The 24,929-nt window shown below is 38.8% G+C and overlaps 1 protein-coding gene and 1 long non-coding RNA gene across 2 annotated transcripts; one reads left to right on the top strand and one right to left on the bottom strand.

Moving 5' to 3' along the window:
* Positions 1–2,731: 2,731 nt before the first annotated feature.
* LOC122362447 (probable G-protein coupled receptor 149) lies at positions 2,732–12,184 on the bottom strand. The gene is made up of 4 exons (XM_043263886.1): positions 10,953–12,184; positions 10,050–10,233; positions 9,401–9,840; positions 2,732–5,450 (listed from the first exon to the last, which is right to left on the bottom strand). The coding sequence occupies exons 1-4, from the start codon at positions 11,889–11,891 to the stop codon at positions 4,842–4,844; spliced, it is 2,172 nt and encodes a 723-aa protein (XP_043119821.1). The 5' UTR covers positions 11,892–12,184; the 3' UTR covers positions 2,732–4,841.
* On the top strand, positions 12,150–17,576 carry LOC122362448. Its single transcript, XR_006253119.1, has 4 exons — positions 12,150–12,291; positions 12,437–12,492; positions 14,845–14,946; positions 15,055–17,576. It is a non-coding gene; the product is annotated as an uncharacterized LOC122362448 (long non-coding RNA).
* Positions 17,577–24,929: the final 7,353 nt, after the last annotated feature.

Genomic DNA, 24,929 nt, shown 5'->3' with positions numbered 1-24,929 from the left:
ATGACGTTTCTTCTCTGCCGAGTTACCACAAAAATAGATGTAATCTTGTTTTTATTATGATCTATACTCATATATTATTATTGCTGATTTTACCTCATTTTAACAGGTCTCCCAGTCTGTCTGTATATCTATCTATCTTTACATCTATCTGTCTAAAAGGACTGCCTAAGGCTTCATAATACCATTCAAACACTACTACAAAGGATGCCCTGTTGTATTTGAAGGTCATGCCGCAGTCGCTCATGTTAGTGACTGAATGAATGTATTATCTAAAATCATGTAACATATTCCTGAAAAAGCCCCCCTTTATCCCACTATCATCTTGAATATTGCAATGCAACAAATTGTTTTTGTTTTAACATAAAATCATATATGCACACATACCAAATAAAGGTTTCCCAAAACAGCAGTGTCATGGTGAATGCTATTTCACCTAAAGACCTAGAGACATTAATTATGTTCACACGATATCTACCTTGATTGTGTCTTGTAGATGTGATGTGTGTAGCTTATAAATGAATCTCCAAGTTGTCTTCTGTTTTCCTATTGTACAACACAGCAGAGAAAAAAATATATATAATAAAATGAGCTCTGTTTACCTCTGTTGAGCATCGTACTTCAGGTAATTGTTGAAAGCTTATGCTCTAATTGGCCTGTGCACATATTGTCATTATTGTCTTGTTAAAAGGCAGCAGAGCAGAGGCAAGGATTAACAGGGAAGTGTAACATCAGATGTTTTAACAGAAAGCAGGGAGATAATTAGAACCCTGTGGTGTTATGATGGGAGAACTGCGTGGGGAAGGTGCGGAGGACTTATACAGCAGAAGTTTTCAGACCCTGTCATGAAATATGTATTAGATCTACCATCACAGCAAGTCATTTTTAAATGAACCTACACCCACCATTCTTTTTCTTCTGCTCTCTCTCTGGCTTTGTCCACACATTCTATCACAAACATACTCGCACCTTATTTACTTGAATCGTATTTGTGTAAAGTCTCTAAGTAAAAATAATATTAGCTGTTTGAAGCTAGTTTGAGGCCACGTTGTCCACAAAATTATTAAAATAAAAGTGTATATTCATTATAAAAAACTCCCATTATTATTATTTATTAATTTATTTTTAATTTTATGAACAGCCTGCTAAAACACTATCTTAGCTTAAGATAGATTCTCTTAACCAGCTAGACCTCCCTAGTCACCCAGCTTCACAACAAAGACTGTGCTAGCTTACAAGCCAGTTGCTGTACCAAACCAACAGGCAGCTAAATGGCTAGGACGCTAGCATACGTTTAGAGGGACAAAACAAGCTCTTTGTAAAGGGCAGAACTGATAGTGGCGGGACTCGCATTTTCAAATGTGTTTAAGCCTGTGAAAGTATAATTCTCAGTCCAGTTCAATCTGGTCCAAACTTGAGAACCAGACCAATGGTATTACTCTGAAGCTTAAGTCTTTACATTATTAATCAGTCAAGGGAGTTGGGGGTCTCTGACATTGATGTCTTTGGCAGCATGTGACAGGCTGTGAAGAGGGAGAGAGAGAGAGAGAATCATGTGTGCTAGTGAGTGATTAAAAGGTGTTATTTAGAATAAATGTGATACAGAAACAGGAGGTAACAGGAACTTTCGTCTTGCCATCACATAAGAAACCATATAAAATGACAAAAATCATATTAACAAATAATATCTTGTTTTCTATAGATGTCTGTCCATCTTTTACTGCTTTCATTTTTCTTTTGTGTCCTTACATTTTTAAAAACACAAAAACACATCCCACCCCTGACAGTTTGTTATTCTATATATATATATATATATATATATATATATATATATATATATATATATATACACACACACACATACTGTATGTATAATACATGTTGTGGGGCATGTTGTCCTTTTACTCTTTAATCACCAACTCTGTCACTCTCTGCTAATTTAACACCCCTATTTTCAGTAACCTGTCACTCATCCTCTCACTACACAACATCTCCTGATAGCTTTAGATGTAACTCACAGTCAGCTAATTGCCTTTTAAAAACACAATCTGAATGTCAAGCACTTGAAAGGTTTTTGGAGGGTTGGGGGAGTAGCTGACGTAAAACAAAAATGGAGGAAGGATGAGCGACTGCAGTCCCTCCAATGCCCTGTAAAGTTTTCATCCACTTAAGTGTATGTTAATTTAATTGCAGTTCATTTTAGTTTAAATACAGTTAGCTGAATGGTGTGCTTTTTGACCCAAATAGGGCTCAATTAGTTTTATCGCCTTAATAATGTTTCTGCTGAAACATATGTAATTTATAACAACACATCAAAATAGGTGTCCTCAAAAAGCTTTATAATAAACAAAAAATAGATTATTGCAATATAAAAAAATTAAAATCAACTTTTTCATCTGGCTTCATTAAAAAAATGACTTTTTAAAGAAACAGTCGTTAAAATGTGTTCTCATTAAGTACACTTAACTGATATTTTATCGGTATTAAATTATGCAGTTTTTGATACACCTGCATTAGTGGATCCTGAACTGTTTCTGTCCTTGCACAAAATGGAAGCCAGAACTTTGCAAGAGTACAGTGCGCTCTATGAAAAACATCATTAGGTATCCAGACATGGTTATTTCTGTCCCATTTGCAGATGTGGATAATTTATATAGAGACCATGGGAGTTGGTTCAGTGAAGAGCTGTTGCATACAAATGGGAATAAACCCATCTACACTCTTGAATGAGGCAATTTTCTGTAAATAAATCTTTAATGAGAACATTGGATAGATGAAAATATTTTGTAGCATTATGCCTCAGCTATTTGACTGCTATTCTGAATACATAACACATATATATAAAACGCGCACACACACACACACACACTGACATCTGACATTTAAAAATAACAAGACATCTTATCTACAGTGAATTATTAAATATTAGAGTTATTTGAGCTACATGAGCCTCCAAGAACGGCCTTCGCATTTCATTTTCATATATTTAAAAGTAGATTCACATACTGAAACAGCAGAGCTGAAATGAAAAGCAGCGTAATCATGCCTTCATTTTACTGAATCGTCCATGAACGGTCCATTTGAGAGCGGAATATACGCCAGTATTAAATGCAAGCGAGTGGCCAGGGTCATGTTTCTGATTGCAGAAGCGGTGCACTGAAAATTCCTAAGTGGCTCAAAAATGAGCACATTTGCACACAAATTAACACCTAAAATAGGCTCATGCACCACGCTCACATTTACATTTGTGGAATGTTCCATTGACAGAATCTCTTTCGCTTTTTCTCAGCAGTCATGCTGGGAATTCTATAAAGGCTTTAGTACAACAAAAAAGATGTAGAAGTACCCACTTACAGAAACAAGCATACATACACCTATCAGCATTTACATATTCATACATACCGAGATAGCAATTAAAGGAATATTCTGGGCCTTACGCAAGTAATCAACAGCATTTGTGGCATCACATGTAACATGTTGAATAATTAATGTTCACCTTTTTCCCTCTAGTTTACTTTAAAGGGGGTGTCTAGTGCCGTTTAATGCATTCTGACTTTTTCCACAGTGCTAAAGAGTTGGATTCTCATGCTAAAAATGAGGAAAATCTCCAAAATAAATACATAAATAAAAGCTTGAAGTATTTCTGTTCAAAAGATACTCCTTGAGATTTTTCAGAAGTTTCAGAAATGTATTTTATTTCATTTACGGCCACTTTGAAAATAAATAACTAAAGGTTTTAGGTGTTCTGCTTTCATTGCAGAGGAATTTACACAAAATAGATTTGTCTGTGTTTTTATTGCTTCATTTTGTGCTTGATTATTTTAACATTCACATATTTTTATTTTACGTTTTATTTCAGATGTCTGCTTCTTTATCAGAGGTTCAAAAGTAACTTTGTGACGCAATCAACCCAGAACATTCCTTTAAACAGTGAAACATCAGACAACACAGCGATGGACAACACCTTAACCGTTTTATGCAGAGCAACACAATTGAAAAAAAAAAAAAGATGTACACATTTGGAATGTTTTATTTTAGTATGCCATATGGTTTCTGCCTGAGCTAGAATACTAAAATGTATTTTTTTTTTTTTTTGGCACACACCCTCGCAGTCCCGTTCTTTATCCGTCTCACCACAAGAGCACATACTCATGACAGTATTTATCCTTCTCTATTCAACTCTCTCCTCAAGCTTTTCTGTCTATGCTCTTACATTTGCATTAAATAAATGACAGGACATTCCTTCTTCGTACCCAGTAACCTTCACTTGAACATATACGTCACTTTCATCCACTCAAGGGCTTCATCTTTATTCTCCAGCGCTTCATTCAAACTGAGACACGTCCACTTCTAACAGTCTGAGAGTAACCATTTTAGTTGTAACCCCCGATCTATCATTGCTAATCAAGGGCAAATCTGAACAAACCAACTCTCTGTCTCATCTTGAGATTTGTTGCATTTCTGCTCTCACTTTATATGCACGTTAGCATATAAATCGCTTCCCTTTCCAAACCTGCAGCTCTTCCTTGTGACATGCTAACCTTGAATTTTCATTCTAAAGGCATTCTCATCGTGCATCCAGTCTATTTTTATCTCATAATTGCTTCCTAAGGCAAACAGTTTAGCAGACAAATGCCTCTCTTGTGATTCCTTAAAGTGGATTTTCATATTGTGACATCTGATCTTGCTGCTAACTCTAGTGCTTAGATGCTAATATTTTTAGGCCTGGGTGCTTTAATCTACTATGAATTCTATGAACCTTCATCACAATCTTTCATCCAAGCCTTCTACTTCTTCTTAGGGGGTTCTCAGCCCATTGGTCTGTCCTGGTGTTTCTGTTTATGTCAGTTCCCCTGATCACCTGCCTGCCTCCTATAGGCTTCATTAAGCAGCTGTATTTCCTCCTGGTAACCTCCAGCCTCCTGGTGCTGTCTCCGGCTGTTCTGTCTATGAGCTTCCACTGTATCTGGAATGTGTATGTTAATGTTGTCCGCATCGGGGTTACTTGTGGGGATCAGCAGTGAGTATGAGGCTGTTTCACCTAGGTCACACGAGACAAAACGGTTCTCACGACGAGAGTAGCGCAGTGAAGGTGAGCGTGCGTGTGTGGATGACTGGCTGATGTTGGAGACAATAGACACACTGTCCATGGCCTCCTCATTGTCACAGATCTCCAGAACCTCCAGGTGAATTTTCACATTGGTGTCTGCGACTCCACCCCCTACTCCAACTCCACCACCCCCAGCGCTAGAGTTGTGTTCTTCAGCGCTAGGTTCGTGACCCACCGATTTGGAGCGGTACACCTCAACTTTCTTGGCATTGTTGGGGGAGATCTTCAGGCCATCGCTGCTGACTTCATAGGTGGAGAGGGACAGTGTTTTGCCCGTGGGGGCGTGGAGGGAAACAGTACCCTGGAAGGCACATAATGGAATGGCCAACCCAGCTGTGGATCTCTGTTTGGAAATGGAAAAGATAGAGAGAGATATGCTGTCAAGTCAAGCAAACAAAGAAAATGGAAGTGTAAAGGGTTAGTTCACCTAAGAATGAATGAAAATTAGGCTGTGTGTTACTCGCTTTCGAAGCATCCTGGGTGTACGTGACCTTCATGACCTTCTTGTATTAAAAATGGTCCTGGTCCTTCTAAGCTCTATCATTGCAGTTGGTGGGTGTTTCCCGTTAACCGTCCAAAACAGCTCCGAGCTTAGGGGTGGGACGTTTAGGCATGCATGAGAGACAGTTTAACCAATCACAACACACTCGGCCAGCTAACCATTTAGAGCCCATTACGAATTTCTGAGAGAGGGGCTTCATAAAACCATTAAAAATGATCAGCGCATGTTTCAGAGAAGTGATATAGAAGTGTGTAATAAAGGTAATTTAGGTGAAAAATAATGTTTTTTTATAGAATGATGCATTAACACATGTTGGGCTACACCCCAAAACACAATCAAGCCTAGAAAAAAAAAACTACTAGTCAATAATATGAATAAATATAATAAAAATACCATATAATAAATCGAATTAAATATATAGTACATTTTGAAAGTCCAATGCTCTAGAACACACAAAGTCAATGACATTTAAAAAGCAATCCAATAAATGTGATTCTTTTCGCCAGGCGTTTTCTGAGTTAATGAACCCTGTGCATATATCAGGCTCAGCGAGAACAAAAGCTCTGGTCAAATTATGACAAACACCCATGGCTCCATTGTGCCATCTTTCCCCTGTCTTCAGTCATATGCAGTAACGTCGCACTACAGAGAGACTCAGTTTAGCGTCATTGTCACTATCATTGATATGCTCCTTTCACGATAAAGAGACACGGTCGGCATGGAGCTTGCGCATAATAGATTGAAACGCCACGCTTGACTGAGGACTGCGAATAATTGAAGCATCTGATCTGATGTCATCTGACCATTCTGCACAGATAGGATTTCATTCCACCTTCTTTCATTCCTTCTCTCTGCTTACATTATAGAAAGGCTGACGAACGAGATGTCAGCAATATGATTCGTGCCTCCAGCAGGCTTTGCCCAAAACACAGCATATCATTCAAATGAAATAATGCTCATCAGAGGTTGTAGAGACCATGTGACTGGGGAAAGGGTATGAGCTGCATGTGAGTTCACCCACCAGAGGAGTTAGAGGCACTGGGGCGGTGAAGGATAATAACCACATCAGAGTCAAGGCAAGAAAGCAGACAGAAAAAATGGCAAATGCAAACAAGACCCAGGCTTTTTTATGATGTTTATGATTACGTGTGCGAGTGGCCTAGTTTCCCATAATTCCCCTGCGAGTCAGTCTATATGCAGCGAGTAGTGTGGATGCATACACTCAATCACATAAATCTCCCGTCACACCTACATAAATATGATGCCTCACTCATACTTTTAGAATTTGAATATCAGGGTGAATTTGACTTTTGTCTTCTGGGAAACTATGTTCTGTAGCCTCTACCGAACAAAAAAAAATATGATGTAAAATAAAAGTACACATCTCCATTTTGATTTAATTCAAATCAATTTTGCATTTACAATACGTTTTGTGATGTGTGCAGACCTTCTCTTTTGCACGTGCATCGTTTCAATAGCTTGCCCCCCTGATGTCCGCTCTCAACCCAGCATCACAATATGCCATAATTCCAACCAATCAGAGACGAGGCTGATAAATTCTGACTGGCTGCCTTGAAAATCTACTGCACTTTAGCATGCGAGTCTTAATAAGCAGGGGTCATTTTTTTAGGATTCTTTACTTAACCTAAGTCTCTGAGAATCTCACACCTTGTACTTCAGGAGACTCCAGGAAGGTTGCATTTATGGAAAATAATGTAGTTGGCGACTAAATGGTTCCTGGTGATTTCACGCCTAATTATTTACCTTATTTCCTAATTCTTTTGCATGTTTTTTCTCCACATGTTTTTGTCTGACCCTGCTGACCCACTGAGCATTTTGCTTTCCAATGGCCAAAAGATGGTTTGTAGAGTTTTAAGCAGTAAAACTGTCCCTAAGTTGTGAGCTAGCTTCCTGCTTTCAGCAGCGGATACACAGTGACAGTCTTAGTGTGGAGCGGCCCAGTGGGGTTTCCAGGTCACAAGAGACTATTTTATAAACCTGCTGTTTTGGCACCAAACATGCTAAGAGCCTAAACTAACCCAACTGTATTTTTCTCTTTGCAACTCCCAATTACCCGCTGTTTCAAAGTGATGGCTTGAAGCAGACCACTGCAGCGGGGCACATAGAGGAACTGCCTTTGTTGTCATCAATCCTATATTTCTTGTAGCAAAAGGCTTTTAAAAGAGAAATACAAAATTGTTTTCATCATACTGAAAGGTACCAAAAGAAGGGAAGAAAACACAAGACTTCTGAAGAAATATCTCATGTGTTTAAATGGGTCATATATAGTAAAAAAAAAAAAAAAAAAAAAAGAGTTTTGTACTATGAAAAGAAGCAAAGCGACAAATTTGCCGGAAGTAAAAGCAGTTAAAATAAAAAGGAAGTTTATAATACAACACAACCAAGAAGCATGTCTTAGCCTGTTGCATAGCTAAATTGATAGCTAATGTAATACAAGTTATATGGATTATTATTAGCCTACAGTTGCGAATCGTAATGAAAAATGCATTTAGGTGAATTAATTAAATAAGATTGTGCCTCCAAGGCTAATACAGAAATCAAAATGATGTTATTGGAGGAATAAAATCAGATCGACGCCAGTCCCCGTATTCCATTATTCACAATATATAAACCTTTAATACATAGGCATACATTAAGGCAGCATTAGTTTACGATAGAATTGACCCCACACTGGAACAGTGAACTGGATGTGTGACGGTGAGACCATGCCTGTCCAAGCCAGCAAAGCAATTCTTAGCAAAACGGCAGTCAATCATGTCAGTGTGTCTGTCTAAGAGTATCTGCTTGTCTCAGCGTGCACTGCGTTCCTGACACTATACATTCAGTGTGGAAATACACATAAACGGCTTGCTTGTGTATTGTAATAAACACAATCCACGTAATAATTTGTTCAGTTGGAGGAATTGTCTACGCATGAACACTATTGTAATGTTGATTGAATGACTTGTTTTTGCGCGGCTCTATTATAACTGGATAAATCCGTTTTGGAAAGCATGAGGTAATTTATTTTCTGTTAAACTCATCAGCTCCATTAACACTCAACGTGAATAATCCTTCTTTTTTTTTTTCACAGCACAGTCCAGCTCCCGCAGAGCAGTGTGTATCTAAGCTTTATGATTTGCCCTTGTAAACATTAAATAAATCACTGATGTAGCCAATGCAGCTGTCTAGAAGTGATTCAGATATTTAATAATAACCATCCGAGGTTGCCGTGGTAGTGAACATCTAGTTTAATGTTATCAGCATAATTCAGAAAAGCCAGAAGAATACAATTATCAGCAGTACTGAGTGAGAAAAGTTCTTGCAGAGCTTGATCAATTCATAAACGCGGTATCTGTGGTAGACTATACACTAAATGCTGTGATGGAATGGAAGTAGAGGGATCTTTTCGTCCATAGTTTGATGAATGTGACCGATGAAACAATGAAACAAAATGTTTTTACACATTGGATTTTAATTGGAGATTGGAGAACCCAAAAATGAATGTGTAGATGTCAACAACCTTACAGTATCCGGTTGAAAATTGGAATATCAGAAATGAAATTTGTTCCAAAAATCCTAAAAAGCAATATTATTTAGAAAAGTCTTCATGGTTTCAATAAACCTACATAACATCCTCATAAAAAAGCGTAAATTATCTCATATAATTATGAGAACTTTTTATTGATGGTTGGCAGTGATATGTACAATTTCCTGTTGATGTAACTCTCATTTCTCATTGCATTACTTCCCTTAAATAGTTTATATCTGTTAAGTGGGTATGCTCTCACCTGTCTGGGCGTCCTTTCTGATTTGCTCCTGCACCATTCCCAGTCAGTCAACTCGATTTTACGACACTCCTCGTGGGAAAGCCTCCTCTCTGGACCATCGAAAACAGATGAGTTGTCGAGGTGAAGATCGTCATGATCGCAGGTAGAAACACGAGGTGAGACACTGCACTGTCCATCCCTTTCTGTGGAGCTCTGAGGCTGGCTGTCAGCTCTCTCTTCAAGCAGCAGCTCGCTGTGGAGGGAGCTGTCCTCCGCTGCTGTGGTGCTGAACTTACCAATCTGACCACTGTCCAGCACCGCTACTCTGCTCTCAGAGAAATCGCAGCTGTACAAACTGTTAAAAGAGGGTTTCTCAATGGAAGGTGACTTGATGTGGGAGATCTTGTAAACGCCGTAGCCTTGCTGGAATGAGAGGTTGAACTCAAATCTCCTTTTCTTCGCTGCAAAGAACACACAAATGATAATGTGGCAATGCGGAAAGCTATTTTCATTGTATTTCTCACACAGACATAAGGTATATTTATAGAAGTAATGTATCAAAATATGCCATTCGTACTATAAATGGATTGTTTGAAACAAACCACCGGGTACTTTGTAAAAAAAAAAACACAAAAACAAAACTGATGAGTTGCTTTATTTGTATACCAACCGTTGGAAACCTCCGATCCTAAGCCTTGATGGCAGTTGATGAAGCAGCCGCATGGCAGATGGATCCAGCGCTCCGAAAGCACAAACACAGGGGTGACCGCCGCGGAGAGCAAGGTCAGGAAAAAACAGAGAGTCTCCAAGGACGAGCTGTGCATGTGAACAGCATGACTCACCAGGATTTGGGTCTGCAAGGGCAATGTTTTCCAGCGAAAAATATAGGTGAATCACCATTCATTTCAGTTTAAACCGAGTAGAACAAATAATAATCATTTTAAAAAATGAAATGAAAAGAAACATTTATATTGACAGCTTATAAGGTCAACCGACCTATATCATTGCCTTTATACCTTCCCTGACGTCGAACAGAAATATGAATAGAGTTGAAGATGACATTTTGAACACTGTTACACACTGTAAGTAAAGGTACTTCCTGGGGTTTCTCAGATTTCCAAATGAGTAAAAGCCTTATGAAAATCACAAGACTCTCTTTCAAAAAAGGCCAGTTTACATCATGGAGTTCCTGCTTGAAATCTAAAAGTTGTCAACAGTTTTCACAGTCACCCACTGTAAGGGGACAGCAAAAGCTCGGAGACACTTGAAATATTAAGTTCCTTGACTACACAATATGATGAACTCCAGAGTATTCTGCCCAGTGTGTCAGTCTAAGAAAATATGGTGTGTGTTTTTGCAACAATCATTAGATATCAACATTAATCCACAACGCGCATTATGAATAAACTGAAAAACAATAGTGACAATAGCCTTTCTATAGCATGAGAAAAAAAACACACAAAAAATGCAAGCAGCCTTCCTTTTTTTTATTTTGACATTGTAACAATAATTAATAGTTCAGTGTAACAAATAAATGACTTTCAAGTGAAAAGTAATCGCCTTTAGATCTCACCATCATTGGCATCCACAGAACCATTCGCGCCATGGCCAGAATCATCGAGAAGCGCTTCTGAGAGAAAAACACAGGGGAACGTCGGGCACTCCGAGCTTCATCTTTCTGGAAATGACCGGTTTCTGGAGAGTACGAGAAAGAGCACGTCTCCGTTTTGTTCTTAAAACTGCCCGCGTTTGAGCTGAATTCGTTGTAGGCGTCCAAACTTTTCTCCAAACTATCCCGTGACAGAGAGGGGATCTCACAAAGCGGAGCCGACCCGGCAATTTCAAAATAGCTCGGGTAAAATGTTCTCAGGGCCTCCGTGGAGCACATGAGCTGGTAGATGAGAGGAATCGAGCAAACTACGAGCCCGCAGAAGCACAGCGAGTAAACGGCGAACAGCAGTAGCACGTACAGGCTGTCGTTCTCCGGGAGACAGCCGAGGGAAGCGGGGGCGAAGCGACCCCAGCCGCATACGGGCAGGACGCTGACCGCGAGACTCACTGTCCACACCGCCACCACAGCCACAAACACCCCGAGAGGTCGGTGAGCCGTCTGATACACTCCAAAGCGTTTTGTCACGTAAAAAGTGTAGGCAACTATGAGACAGGCTTTCATATTGCTTGACAACCCTTGGAAAACGTAAAGGAGCCCGGAAAGGGTGCACATTGCGCCCGACCGGTTCGCGTCTCCGCTCCTCCATTGCAAGATCATGAAAAGCGTGAGCGGCACGACGCTGATCAGGTCGTCTATGGATAAAGAAGCCACTATGAGACAGAGGGGAGACTTGCTTCTCATCCTGAGCAGCGATACAAGCGAGTACAAACCTCCCAAGCAAGTGACCGTGGCGATGGCGAATGATAACCCAAAGAAAAGCCGCCAGTTGCCCTCGACCGCGTCCTCGTCCTCATATTGGTTGGTTTTGTTGGACAAAGGTGAGGCGTGTGTCGCCGACATTTTCCTTCGGGCTAACTTTCACGACTTCACTCTTCCCATTCCCTCTCAGAGGATCCGGTAATCAGACAGAGCGCGTGGAAGTTTCCTCCAGCCACAGCGCGCCACGGAGTGCTCGTAGTTCTCCATCTGTTGGTCTTTACGCACTTGCGTTTAACAAATGCAGAGCACAATACAACCGTTTCCATTCAGTCTGCTGCTTGTAAGGCGTTGGGATTGTGGTTTCTTCTCCGGGCGCGGATAGATGTGTCGCGCGCGCTTAGGTTGAGCGCGACTCGTGCGGCACGTTTCTTCAGTATGAATGAGCTCTCTGATGGGAGATGTTAGTAGAGGGGTGGAGCCACCTTCCTTCATCTGTCACTGCCGAACCGGGAACGTGCGCTTTGTGTAAAAGACTAACACTGTATGTTACATTTGCTAGGTACCAGAATAAACCAACCATTCGCATTCTGAGCAGTTCACGTTTAGGCCTATTGCAGAATAATCACGAGCAGTGTGTATGGTGCACGCAAAATGCATTCTCTAAAATAATCTGGTTAAATTTACAGGAAAAGATGGCAGCTGTGGTTGGAAGAAGAAGCTTTTCAGCATTGGAGATGCCATGGTATGTGATGCCAGGAATCTACTTTTTATTATAAAATATAGGCTACTAATAACTGCAATAAAATTGCATATCAAATTAGGCCTTTCCTTAAGCAGTATAGTTTGAGGATAGGAATGTATACAGTACAAGGTTTTGCTACACACACACACACACACACACACACACAAATTATATTATTTTATGTTTCTTCTAAATCAAATAAAATATCTATTATACATTTAGATCAATATTTTTTAAATATCAGAATGTATGAAATGTAATACAGATTTAATTTAGTTAAATATAATACAATGTTTCACCAGCATGTTTAAATGTATACTGTATATTTTGTTTATCTTTTCATTTTTCTTCTTGTTTAATTTTTTTTTTACAGAAAATATGAACAAAGTGTAAATTGTGATCTAAATTACTAATATTTCCAAATTGGATATCCCGGCGTTTCTAACGGTTGCTAACAGAATTCAGAATTCAAGGCAAATAAATCAAATAGGATACAGTCTGGAGTGTCTAATAAGTTCTCTCTCTCTCTCTATATATAACTCTGGTTATATTCTGTAAAAAAAAATTTTTATCCACAATAGGGGAAATGACATGCACCATGGTTCTTTTGATGTTTATACGAAGATAAGTATGTATTATCTATGTAATTTAGGGTTCGTCATAAATGTACATATTTCATTAGTATAATAAAAATACGCAGCTGCTTGAACACAACATTAAATACAAATATCTTTAAAAAAACATTGGATTTAAAAAAGCTAACTTTGATTTAACAATCTTCAAGCTACAGAATTCAAGATAAACAGCATATTAGTAAACTGGTGAGGCAACTCTCAAAAGACTCGTATTTGCTCACATTTTTTTAAACCGGACTTTCTGCCCGCAATTAAAACAGATATCATAAACTTAACGGTGATAGGCCTTCACCTACGGTACACCAGCTCAGGCGTCCACTTTGTCCTTGAAGCATATAATCGTCATAATCGACTCCTATATTCACCCTTACTCAGTCTAATGGGGCAGTGGGAGAGGGCATAATACCTTCTTCCCTAAAGCTGATTGTTTTGTTATTTCATACACAATTAATGTAATACAAGAATTGAAGCAAATGGCAGTTTGCGTGTGCAACAACGTGCACTGTAACGTGGTTAAAGCCAGTCTCATGACCTCTACAGGCAGAGCACAGACACAGCTGGAATAAGGGGCAGAATTGATCAGCGGCTCCGCTTAGAAAGCTTGGACACATTGATTTTTGAATTATTCTGCATGAGACGGTACCAGGGTGTGATAGTAATCTAACCTTGGTCAGCGCAATGGGGAAAAATAAAGTTTGACAAAATGGCCAGTATTGTTTATTGTTGTACAAAGAGAGAAAGGAAGAGAGCGAGAGATATAATGAATTAGATGTTTGTCATTAAGTGTCTACAGTAGTTCGCTTTTTTTTTTTAATTTGCCAGATTGATATGTAATGTGTTTGGTCAGGTTATGTATTCAAGGGTGAACAGCGCCGTGTGCGTAAGCATGGCCTTGTCCTCTCTTACTGACATGCTCAAGGCTCAAGCTTGAGTAATGCACTTTTTCAGCATTCGAGAAACAACTTTAGTGGTTTCATTTTATTTGAAAGTCTACTTTTACTGATTTAATCTCGTTTGAAACGTTGCTATTTTGTTTGGTAATTTTCACTGTTCCTGCTATCATTTTAAAATGCTCTTCTTTTTATTTTGTTGCATGCCTGGAGATCTTTTATTCCAGTTTCTCTTGGATTATACAGCGTGCAAAAATTTGTGGCAGATATGCCTTTCATATTTTGTTACATGTCAGGTGCAGCTTTTTTTTTGGCTTTGTGAACAGCATTTCAGAAAGGTTTGGATGCCTAAAAATCTGGTCACATTTACTGCAGGGAGCTGTGGATGTATTTTATTTATTTATTTACGAATAAAGAGATAGAAACTTTTGATAGAAACTGCATTAAGGTATATTTTAGTTTTCTACAAATTCTTCTCAGTACATACTCTTTATCTACATTCAATATAATTAATTATAAACATTTAATAGGATTAAACTATGATTTATTTTCATTGAACTGTAAGTAAAATTCAGTTAAGAGTCTGATAACATTATATTCAGTTTGTACCTCTGCTTTATCCGTCTATAGTTTGTACTTCTAGTATTTTATTATACTATTAAAGTATATTAAGTGACCATTTATTATTTATTTATCTTTCCATGTAAGAACACCAAACTGTCTGGACTCTAAGGAGACTAGTTCTTTTATTACTTGTCCATTTGTCTCAAAGTATATTTGATTCATTTGCATGTAAGTGAATTGGGATTTTTTGTCATTTACTTCAGAGCGATTTCCTGGCAAGGTGAAGTCTAAATGGGGCCATAGAAACAGCACACAGACATGATTCACACCTACGATCTCTGGAATGCCAAGGGGTCCTGAAGATTGTAAGTATCGAGTGAGAGATCTATTAATAAAAAATTCACATTAAAGCGCACTAAGGAGGTAGATTTCTGAGTAAACCGAAAGATTGCTTTCTTCACCCTCTTTTTCAGCAAATGGATCCCAGCATGTAGAAGCGTTCTCTGCCATGTTAACCATAACAAATCTGCTAATGATTATATCGGATGAAAACTAGGCCAACACGAAACATCAGCGTGTATGTGAGTATTAAAAAGAGACTTTTTTCAGGTTGCCGTACAGCAGTCCTCTCTTCTTTTGAACATCAGCGTGAACAAAGCGGTCTAAATTAGACACAAGGCACGTCAGCGTCTCTCTCTGCAGACCCTGCGTGAGGGTGCCAGTGTGCAATCTCCAGCTTAAATGACAGAGTAATAAAGGTCCTGCAATTTTATGCTCGCAGACGAGCCCTGCTTTTTGAATTAAGCATCTCTGATGGAGAAATAATACTTCTGGCTCTCCTCCGCTATCACTCTCTTGTGATTTCGTGGTTCTTTTACATATTCAGCCGCCGTACTTACGCCTGTCACCTCTCCGCTGAATATGTGAAGGTGTCTGAAACGCTTAAGGATCATGTGTCATAATTTCATCCCTCTCTGCCTGTGTTGTCGTGGAAAAATGCGAATCGAATGCGAAAAATATTACCTTTATACGCTCATCATTTGTATGCCATTTCCACACTTTTTTTCTACTTGCGCTTGACACGCGCACACAGACCCAACATCAATCAAGAAACAGATTCGTATGTGCTGCCTGGCTTCATCTGGAGTCACTTAATCAAATTCTGGATCACAGTTGGTGGGTCAGCCAAAGGAGCGTGAGCGAGGGGAAGCCAGTTGATGAGCTCCATGCCCTGGGTCTTCTAAATCCCTCTAGTGCTCAAATTCAATTTGAGACGCTGGGGCGAAAAGCATGTTGGGGTCTCCTGTTGCTCTGGCCCTTTAGTTTGAAATAGGTTCACGGTTCTCATCTAAAAACTAGTCACCTGCATAGACCCAGGCACAGTGGCGCATATGAGTGAGGCTCTTGAGGGATAGCTAAGTTTATCCAACAGTCCGCTGGGTGGCCTGGCATGCTAACAACAACATATGACATTCCTCACGATGCAGAGAGTGGGAGAGGTAGTCCATATGAGCTTGTAGAGGGCAGTCCTCTGCATGAAATATTCACCATGCCAGCAGTCGTTCGCACGCAGACGTCTCGCAGACCACATACGCACATATTTCCGCCAAAGCAGATGGTTTTGGAGCACAAAGAGCCTCCGCAAGCGTGCGATTGTGATACTGCAATGAAGAATAACAGAATTATGCGAAGCTTGATGGGGAACATCCAGCTAGGCAAACCTGCAGATCAATTATTGAAGTACACCGGCAAAAGAAAAGTAAACAGATATGAATCTTTTAGTGGGCAATGTCAAGTTTTACACTGTGGAAAATGTGAACTGAAAGAAGAAGACAACGAAGCACCAAGCGATGGCACTACATAACATTGACTGCAGAAGCCAAAGTGCGCTAAAGATTCAAGTGACCACATGTGCATGGACACAGACCTGCATCTGCTGTTATAGTTAAGGCCAGCCAGTGGTAGCAGCGCGTCACTGTTAGCACAGCATGATGAGCTGGGACTTTCACGTCAGTCCACGTGTGAATTTGTGTGAATGTGTGCTATATAAAGATCAGTCAGCTATAAATAAGATGGGTCGGGCCTAACGCATGCATGTAGTAAGTAACATCCAGAGTATGCAGCATATGACACTGTTGTTTTTATGCTCAGCTTTATGTCTTTATACAATACGATATGAAACTATATTTGACGACATGATGAATTTTAATAAAATTAGGAGCCATCCATAAAAGCCAACTAAATATAATAACACATGATTTTGCAATTGCAATTCGCAATTTATATGATAAAATATTATGTTTTTTATGCTTACTTTACTTTACCTTTTGGTCAAATGATTGACCTTGATGAGCATATAAAACTTTTGTAAACATCATCTTGGTTTGTGAGGGTGTGAGTATCATGAAAATCTTTTTTGATCCCAAGGCACCTCTATCTTAATCTCTCCTTTTATCTTCCATAACGCTCTTTCTTTCCTTGAACTCCTGAACTCATGTTTACAAAATGTAACCGGAATATCTGAGCGGTCTAACATAACGGCGCATGCTGTATATTAGAGTATGTTTAAATAAATGCTTTCATATCTCTCTGACAATGTCTTTCTGATGCACTGCCGGTGGGTAAAACAGACACACACAGATTCATTGTGACTTATGTGATGGTGAAAAACATTACTCGGTAACAGCAGCGATTAGTTTTATATGTATAATTTAGTTTATGGCGATTAGAATCCTCGACTTACCTTGTCTTGTCTGTTTATGTGTGTATGTGTACTCTAGAAGTGTGAAACTCTAAATGATATGTGATATAAGAAGGCCTCCTAACACCCTGCCTAACACCAATGACTTGTTTCTATGGATACAGTGAAGTCACCGAACGCAAACATGGGAGTGTTTGATTGTGGGAAATAGGCGTTACGTCATTCGTGTAATAAGAAAAGTGAACGGATATGCCATCTGGCACCACCTAATCCATAGTTGATCCATATTATACTTTTGAAGTCAGAGCATCGGTATAAAACCATACTGAAGAAGCATGGATGTCTGCGATGGCGTAACCTTTCGCAGCCTACATTTATAAACAAGAGCGGTCCACTTGCAACCTGTCCTGCTCTTGTTTTTTCGGAACTCTATCGGTTACCATGGAAACTATCAATTTTATCTAACACTTCAAGGCCGGTGTTAGAAACTGCTAATGAATTTGACCGATTTGTCAGCGGTCGGGACTCAAGAACCCAAGCCTTGTGAAATGTTGTCTTGAGGCGCTAAACTTTCCATGTGTCTTCACCCTAATGATTAGATCAGACAAACAGCATGTTATTTACTAGCCTAATTATACCGTGAGGTTAAAAACACACAGGGACCATTTGATTCCTGTATCTGGTCATATTTTTGCTAGAAATGTGTGTGTGCGCATTCAGTATGAGAGACTCATTTATACATATATATATACACTCATACATACATACATACAACATTTTTTTCCCATGCATATTCTATAGAAATTTCTGTTGTATCAGCTATGTGCCTGTTCAGTACTTTATGATTTGTCATTTCTTTGATAGTCAGTTGCATTCACACTGCCACGCTTGTTCTGTTATTAGACAGAAAAACATACATCTAGCAGTCCAGATCCAGATATTGACTCTTCTATTCAGACATTCACTGACGTCAAAGGTGCCAGCAGGATCGGACCCCACGACTTATACAAGGAGCACCCTTAAAGTGGCAGTGTGTAATATTTAGGAGGAAAATTCAATAAAATATTTGTTAATTTACCTATGTAAATAAGCCTCATTAACTACAACATCTTAATTCTGTACTTGTCACAGTAGCTTCTCTAAAGTGAGGGTGAGCAATTCAAAATCTCAACAGCTAGATGCTGCTACAATTTACACACTGCACCTTTAAGGTTGTGCCACTATATGGACCTGTTGGAATAAACGTCAGTTATATATATAGTGTGTGTGTGTGAATCATATTTGTGAAGCTCTAAAATTTATTTGTCAATCTCATTGTATTTATCTGTCAATATGCTTTTGTTCATCTATTTATCATATTAGATTTTCTAATTAAAGATAAGTTCACACAACACACACAAACACGTCACGTTCTGTTTGCATTCTTACGCTTTCAGATTTACAACATAATGTACTCTTTTTAATATTTCTTTCCACAGGATGGTCTCCACAAAGTTAAAAAAAAAATGTTTTTTAACAGAATCAATTAGCGCGATTAAAAAAAAACCCCACTTTGAGTAATTATCAAGAAAGTGCCTGCAACAACAAACATAAAAGAATAGTTCAGAACACCAGACGCCTCCTGGAGAACCTGTATTTCGAGTGCTAATAGAACAGACCGATTGCAAGGTTTATGTGGCCTGGATCATGCGTGCACATGCTCACTCCCACACGTCTTTCACACCCATCCATCTGGACACTTCAAAGATCAAATCGCTGTAAAAAGAACCCAGATCTGAGGGATTAAACATCAGCCGTTACAAGAAGGTGAAAAGGTGGAGGAGAGAGTGGCAGAGGGGTGATTTGATGCAGGTAGAGGGATCTCATTCAGAGTTAATAAAAAGACCATCTGGTGGAGAGGTCTGGTGAGGTGTGTGTGTGTGTGTGTGTGTGTTTGAGAGAGTACATGTGCGCTAGTCTTTAATAAGCAGTCTGGAAACAATTAATTAGCCGACACCTGCACTTTTGGGAATTGCGCTTTGATCTCCTGACAACCGCAATCATCTGAGCATTTGAGGAAGTGTATATGAGTACATCACCTCCTTAAGTGTAAACATACATATCCTGGGAGTACTGCGTAATAGAAACACTTTGCACCCATATTCACTGCTGTAGGCGTACTGTAATTATAACAGGACTAGCAATAATAACTCGCGTTTATGCGGCAAAATTCTAAACAACTTACAGTATATTAAATGCGTGTGTTTATTTATTTATTTAACATCCATTTTCTGAGAACTGAACACACAACACCGAGCTACAGGAAAGCAATAGCAGATATAGATCAAATAGAATTATTCCAATAGAAATTCTCGAAAGAACAAAACTTAATAAATAAAGTTGCATTGGTGATTTGGAACGTTTTAAAATCGTTTTAATGGCGCGTTAGAATTCTTCAGTGGTTGGTTTCCTGTGTTGAAATGCAATTTGCAAAATAGTAAATTCCATTCCATTTTGTACACTAGAGGGCAGTGGTTTTGCATGGTTTCTATAATGGCTGTCATCAATTACGCTTCATGCATACTGAGAAATGTATTGTTTTGTTTTCAGACCGAAGTAAAAAAAAAAAGATTAATGCTTTACTATAAACAACAGTGATAATAAAAAAAGGACAAAGTAGTTTAAAAGAGCGCACACTCGCAGTCGCTTTCTGGCAGTAAGTCGGTGGAACGGTCAGCTCCATGTGGGCCTGTGGTTTCCTTGCTGCCTGTCAGGGAAACAGTCGCAGTGCCAGAAATGAGCGGTTTCTAAATAAAGCAGTCATATAGTCAAGTGTAAACAGAAATAAATAATTTGAATCTGACTTGATGCAGTCCCGTGACAATTCAGACCGTGTGCGCTATATAAATGTTTCTTTTCTGAAGAGGCCTAATGAGGTTTTAATGCGAGAGTTACATGAGTGTGTTTCTAAGCACCATTGTATCAAAGTTTATTCACTATAGCCTCCTGAGACCTGACAATTTTATTTAGGAAACATTTTTTTTTTTTTATGTCATTTAGAACATAAATGATTCATTTATTACATTTATTTATTTTTGGAAAAATTATATTTCAATCATAAGTTGTGCTGTATAGAGGTAGAGGACACCAAGAAGACATGAATAAAAATGCATAGGCAAAAACAATTATATATATATATATATATATATATATATATATATATATATATATATATATATATATATATATATATTTTTTTTTTTTTAAATATTCAATAAATCTTTAGGTCTCAGGATTTTAATACGTTATAACACGATTGAATATACATTTAATGATATACAATGTATTTATATACTGCATCTAAATTGCATATTAATGTTTTTTTGGAGTAACGTAATGAAAAAGAAGTGCCTTAACGGGAGACAAGATTTTCATAGGAAATACTGAAATATAATTTATCCATTTTTTGTGTCTCTCAAATGCATAATTAACCAATTTGCTAAAGTAATATCAGCCATTTCTGATGACAAAGGAGGAGAAGTGGCCATGGTGAAACATCCAAACATTTAGTATCTATGGAAAGCCGTGAATGCACTCCGAACAGGACGTCCAGACTTAAAATCAATCTGTGGCGTGTATAGTTTATCTAGAAATGTAGCAAAATATAATGTCCTCGTGTGAGGACACAGGATCTCAAGGGAGGATGATGCAGAAATATGAGAAGAACACAAAGTTAAATTCATCTTAATAACGTCAGATAACTTACAATCAACCAAATATTACTCAGCTGTTAAATTTAAGTGCACATTTAGATACGAAAAATGACCAAGCAATGTTTAATTTAGTCTGTGGTGTAAAAAAGTTGCTTTAGCAATTGTAAAAACAACGTGGTCAGTTCAAAATGCTAAAATGGTTTTTGAATTTTACTGCTAGTTCACCGCTAGTTCACCGTATGAGGAATTTTTTTGGTGTATAATATCATAGCTCTCTTTATTTTGCCATCCCTACTAGTAAAAAAAAACATCTGGTTCAACTGTATTTTCTTACATTTTTGTTCTTTGTTTATTTTACTTTGTTGATTTGTAACACGTGTAAGCCAGCGGTCGCAAGCAGTTGTGTTCTGCACTAAAACGCACACCCCTCCATCTCTGTTTTGGTTTCACTTTAAGTTCCCTTAAAGAACGAAAGTAACGGCCGCTATGACGTGCTTGTGCGGGTGTTTTGCTGCACCCGTATATCCACGCGCTCAATCCTTTCGTCCCATCTCTGATCTCTATCGGTTTGTCGGCCAAATCAGCACTTCGTTGTAGCTGCAGATATCTGTGAGTGGCAGTGTCAGAACAGGAATGCAGAGAGATAGCTTTCATCAGCCACTGCCTACTTAACATGCCTGCCGTGAAGACAGATCACCCGCTAATGTGGCTCGGGTCCCTGGGACACACCGACACTGATAAAAACACACCAAAATATTCCATCAAAACTAAGCGCAGACTCACCTCCTGCCGCGTCAGCAGAGAAACGCACGTGTGCGAGAAGTGAATTGCGGGCGTTACGGATAGGTGGGCGGAAAACAAAGTCTTATTATGCTGGAGAACTTTATAATAAATGATGTAAAATTCCGGGAACGCGTGGGATGTTTGTTTTCTTTTTGTCGTCTGCATTCATATGAAATATACAACAATATTAAAACAGATGGCACACATGCGTCATCATGGTCGCTGGCTCATATTATGCTATATTGCTTAATAAGACGAACTACACTGTAATTTCTTGTAATAATCTTTCCATTTGTACGGACGGCAGGCAACTCTTTAAATGAAACCTGTACTATCTTTTGAGCTAAAGCATGTTGCTTATTTAAATCTTTAATTTTTGATATCCATATAGAGAATTTCAGTAAATCATGCATAATGTTGGGATAAAATGCATGTAAAAAAGCCAAGGTCCATCACTGTCATACATAGTTTTGTTAACATATCCCGGCCCTCTAACCCACTGGATTCCTGTGACACTAAGCTCACTCCAGCCTCATACATATCATGAAACCCTGCTGTGTTTGTACGCTAAAAATAACACGTCTCTTCATCACAGAGTAGTGCGGCTAGGGGGTAGCAGACCAACACAAAGGTAGATCTTACTTTCTAATTATAGTCTCCTGCTGGAATGTGTTTGCATTTGTCTTTAAAAGCAACAATGCAGACGTGAATTCTGAGGAAATTGCAAATAAAATGTTTACCCGGTGCCTCAGGCCTTCAAACTAGAGACTGGCGAAGCAGGGTCAGCCGAGCTGTTACCAGTTAAACGGCTTTTTGTGAATCCTCTGGCAGTTGCGTGTTCTGTTTATAAATCATTAGTTATATTTTAGCGTCCATTAGTGTAATAGTTTTTGGGCATTGTGTGAATTCCTTGACTGAGGTGTTAGCGAGTGGTTCACTCTCATGCATTTACTCGGTATTACGAAGCACTGAAACTAATTCAGCCCCGCAATGAAAACATATCGTGTGTTTATAAATGTAAAAAACAGCTTCTGCATTAACTCACACACACACACACACACACTGCTCTGAAACAGACATGCTAACATCAATTATTCATTAAACACTTTAGAGAAGAAATTTGCTGAGTGCGTTGGTAAAATGTTCACAAATATATCTTTATGAAAAAACGTTAGTGGTCAAAACACTTTAGTGGTCAAGTTTAGTGGTTTAAGTGGTCAAAACATAACTAAAATATCAATTATAAGTGGATCAAATAGTATGTTTCATCGTCGAATAGACGGTGAAACACAGTAGCTAAATAGTGACTACTGTAAATAGCAAACATATCAAAACAGTATTAGGTTATAACAAAATTCTGGTTTTACAAAAGCATACTATAATATATCGGGCTTATTATTTAGCATTTTGGCCCATTTTGTCCACAACATTCTTTCACAAAATATTTATCAATGTGTATAGTCTCTTTTGATAACTGATGAGAATAGCGTTCTACTTCAACCAAGTAATCAGTAGCTCACAGCACCCTATGCTGGCGAAAATAATCATAACCATACAATTGAGATATTCGCCGGTCTTTTACAGTGCATTAGCAGTTTTTTAACGTCCTGTCTTGAGACAGCTTCAGTCCTGGACAGGACACCAGACATCGGGGGCCGTCATTTTGCATCCCTGGAATACAGTATAGTGATATATTCATTTATTTAGCCCTTTTCAGAGTGTTCCACCTTGTCGGCAGAGGCTTTTTACACTAACTCAACACACCAAAGTGTGATGTTGCTAGTAAATATAATATGGGTAATGAGCATTAGATCTGGTGACGTTGATGATTCATTTTGATGCGATCGACCCAGGATCGAATCTGTTATTTGTCTAACTTTTTTCTTCCCTTTTCTAAGTCTCATAATGTAGGCTACTAAAACACTGAGGTTTCGATAACCGCCACCATTTGCATTAAGTAGCATAAAATCCTGTTCATTTACCATAGTGCAAATGCAATCTATGCACACGCTTTTATTATAACGGACATAGGATAATTATTCAGTAATTCCATGAGTCGCACGTACATTTCGGACACCGATTCAAAGCTGCAGGCTAACTGAATCTGAACTGTTATTAAGAGACAACTGTAAATGTATTCACACCCCAGTAGTGGGGTAAGATGGCCTCTCTGAATCGTTTGCATGTTTTTCTACGTGAACTACATCGGTGAAAATGTTATTTTCCTCAGGGCAAAAGAAATTCTTCCTAAAAAGCGCTGTCTTCACTGAAACTGCGTTAAAGGACACAACAAAAGCAATGTCTGTTCCTGTAAAGCTGTGGTCCAATCCATGTAATTGTGGTTTTCACTTCTCAAGATTGAGACGCTGTAAGGGACACAGCGTTTACTTGGCACGAATCTTACTGAATGCCAATAGTAATTTCGGGGAATGGAAAAATGCTGAGAAATGATGGTCTTATGCCAGCACACTAATATCAAACAGACCATCCAGATAAAGGCACAGGAAGCATGGGGATGACCCGATCCCAAAGCTCCCCGAAGCAAAGTCGATAGAAGTTTTATTGTGTACAAAATAGATGGATATACATCAGAAAAGAAAACAGAAAAGGAGCAGATCGAGTTGTGGATGTGGCGAAAGAGAAAAAGGAAATGAACATTGTGCAGAAAAGAAAATAAATCTGATGATGGTATAAGGGTCTTAAAAGGGTCTTCTCACTGAACTACCACCTTCTAACTGGTCTGCGGTCTTTTGGACTCCCTTCGGACAGTCGGATAACAAACCACATAAGAGTGTTCCTCGTTACTCCTAACAAATGCATTACGCCACTACAATATGTCAGATCTCAAATAACCTCTAGAGTCACCAAAGACATCCTGTCCTGGTGTGCGTCATTATATTAAGTGCACTGGGCTCTCGGCGACGGTGGAAGAAAAGTTGGTTCGCGATACAACCGATTGCACAACACAACTGAGTGACTGCATGTGGTAATGTGAACTGCGTTGCGGTGGAACAGATTGTTTTCTAAAGTCCCTTTGTTAAAATAAAAATGCGGATGCAGCGATTCTATCTCTTCTAACTGATTTAGAGCGAAACGTAAAAACAAAACAAAACAAATTAGAACAAAAGGGACTAAAACTTGTAACCGTTTCAGAAATCTTGTTTTAGGGGGA

The sequence above is a fragment of the Puntigrus tetrazona genome, chromosome 18 (genome assembly GCF_018831695.1).
Source record: "Puntigrus tetrazona isolate hp1 chromosome 18, ASM1883169v1, whole genome shotgun sequence".
In the NCBI taxonomy this organism is placed as follows: domain Eukaryota; kingdom Metazoa; phylum Chordata; class Actinopteri; order Cypriniformes; family Cyprinidae; genus Puntigrus; species Puntigrus tetrazona.
The sequence above is the reverse complement of the archived record's forward strand: the minus strand, read 5'-3'. Positions and strand labels throughout refer to the sequence as shown.

Excerpts from the sequence above, each read along its gene's own strand:
- LOC122362447 (XM_043263886.1), bottom strand. The coding sequence starts at position 11,891 with ATGTCGGCGACACACGCCTCACCTTTGTCCAACAAAACCAACCAATAT. Across the intron at positions 10,234-10,952 it reads TTCTGTGGATGCCAATGATG|ACCCAAATCCTGGTGAGTCA; the intron begins GTGAGATCTAAA and ends TTGCCCTTGCAG. Across the intron at positions 5,451-9,400 it reads CAGAAAGGACGCCCAGACAG|AGATCCACAGCTGGGTTGGC; the intron begins GTGAGAGCATAC and ends ATTTCCAAACAG.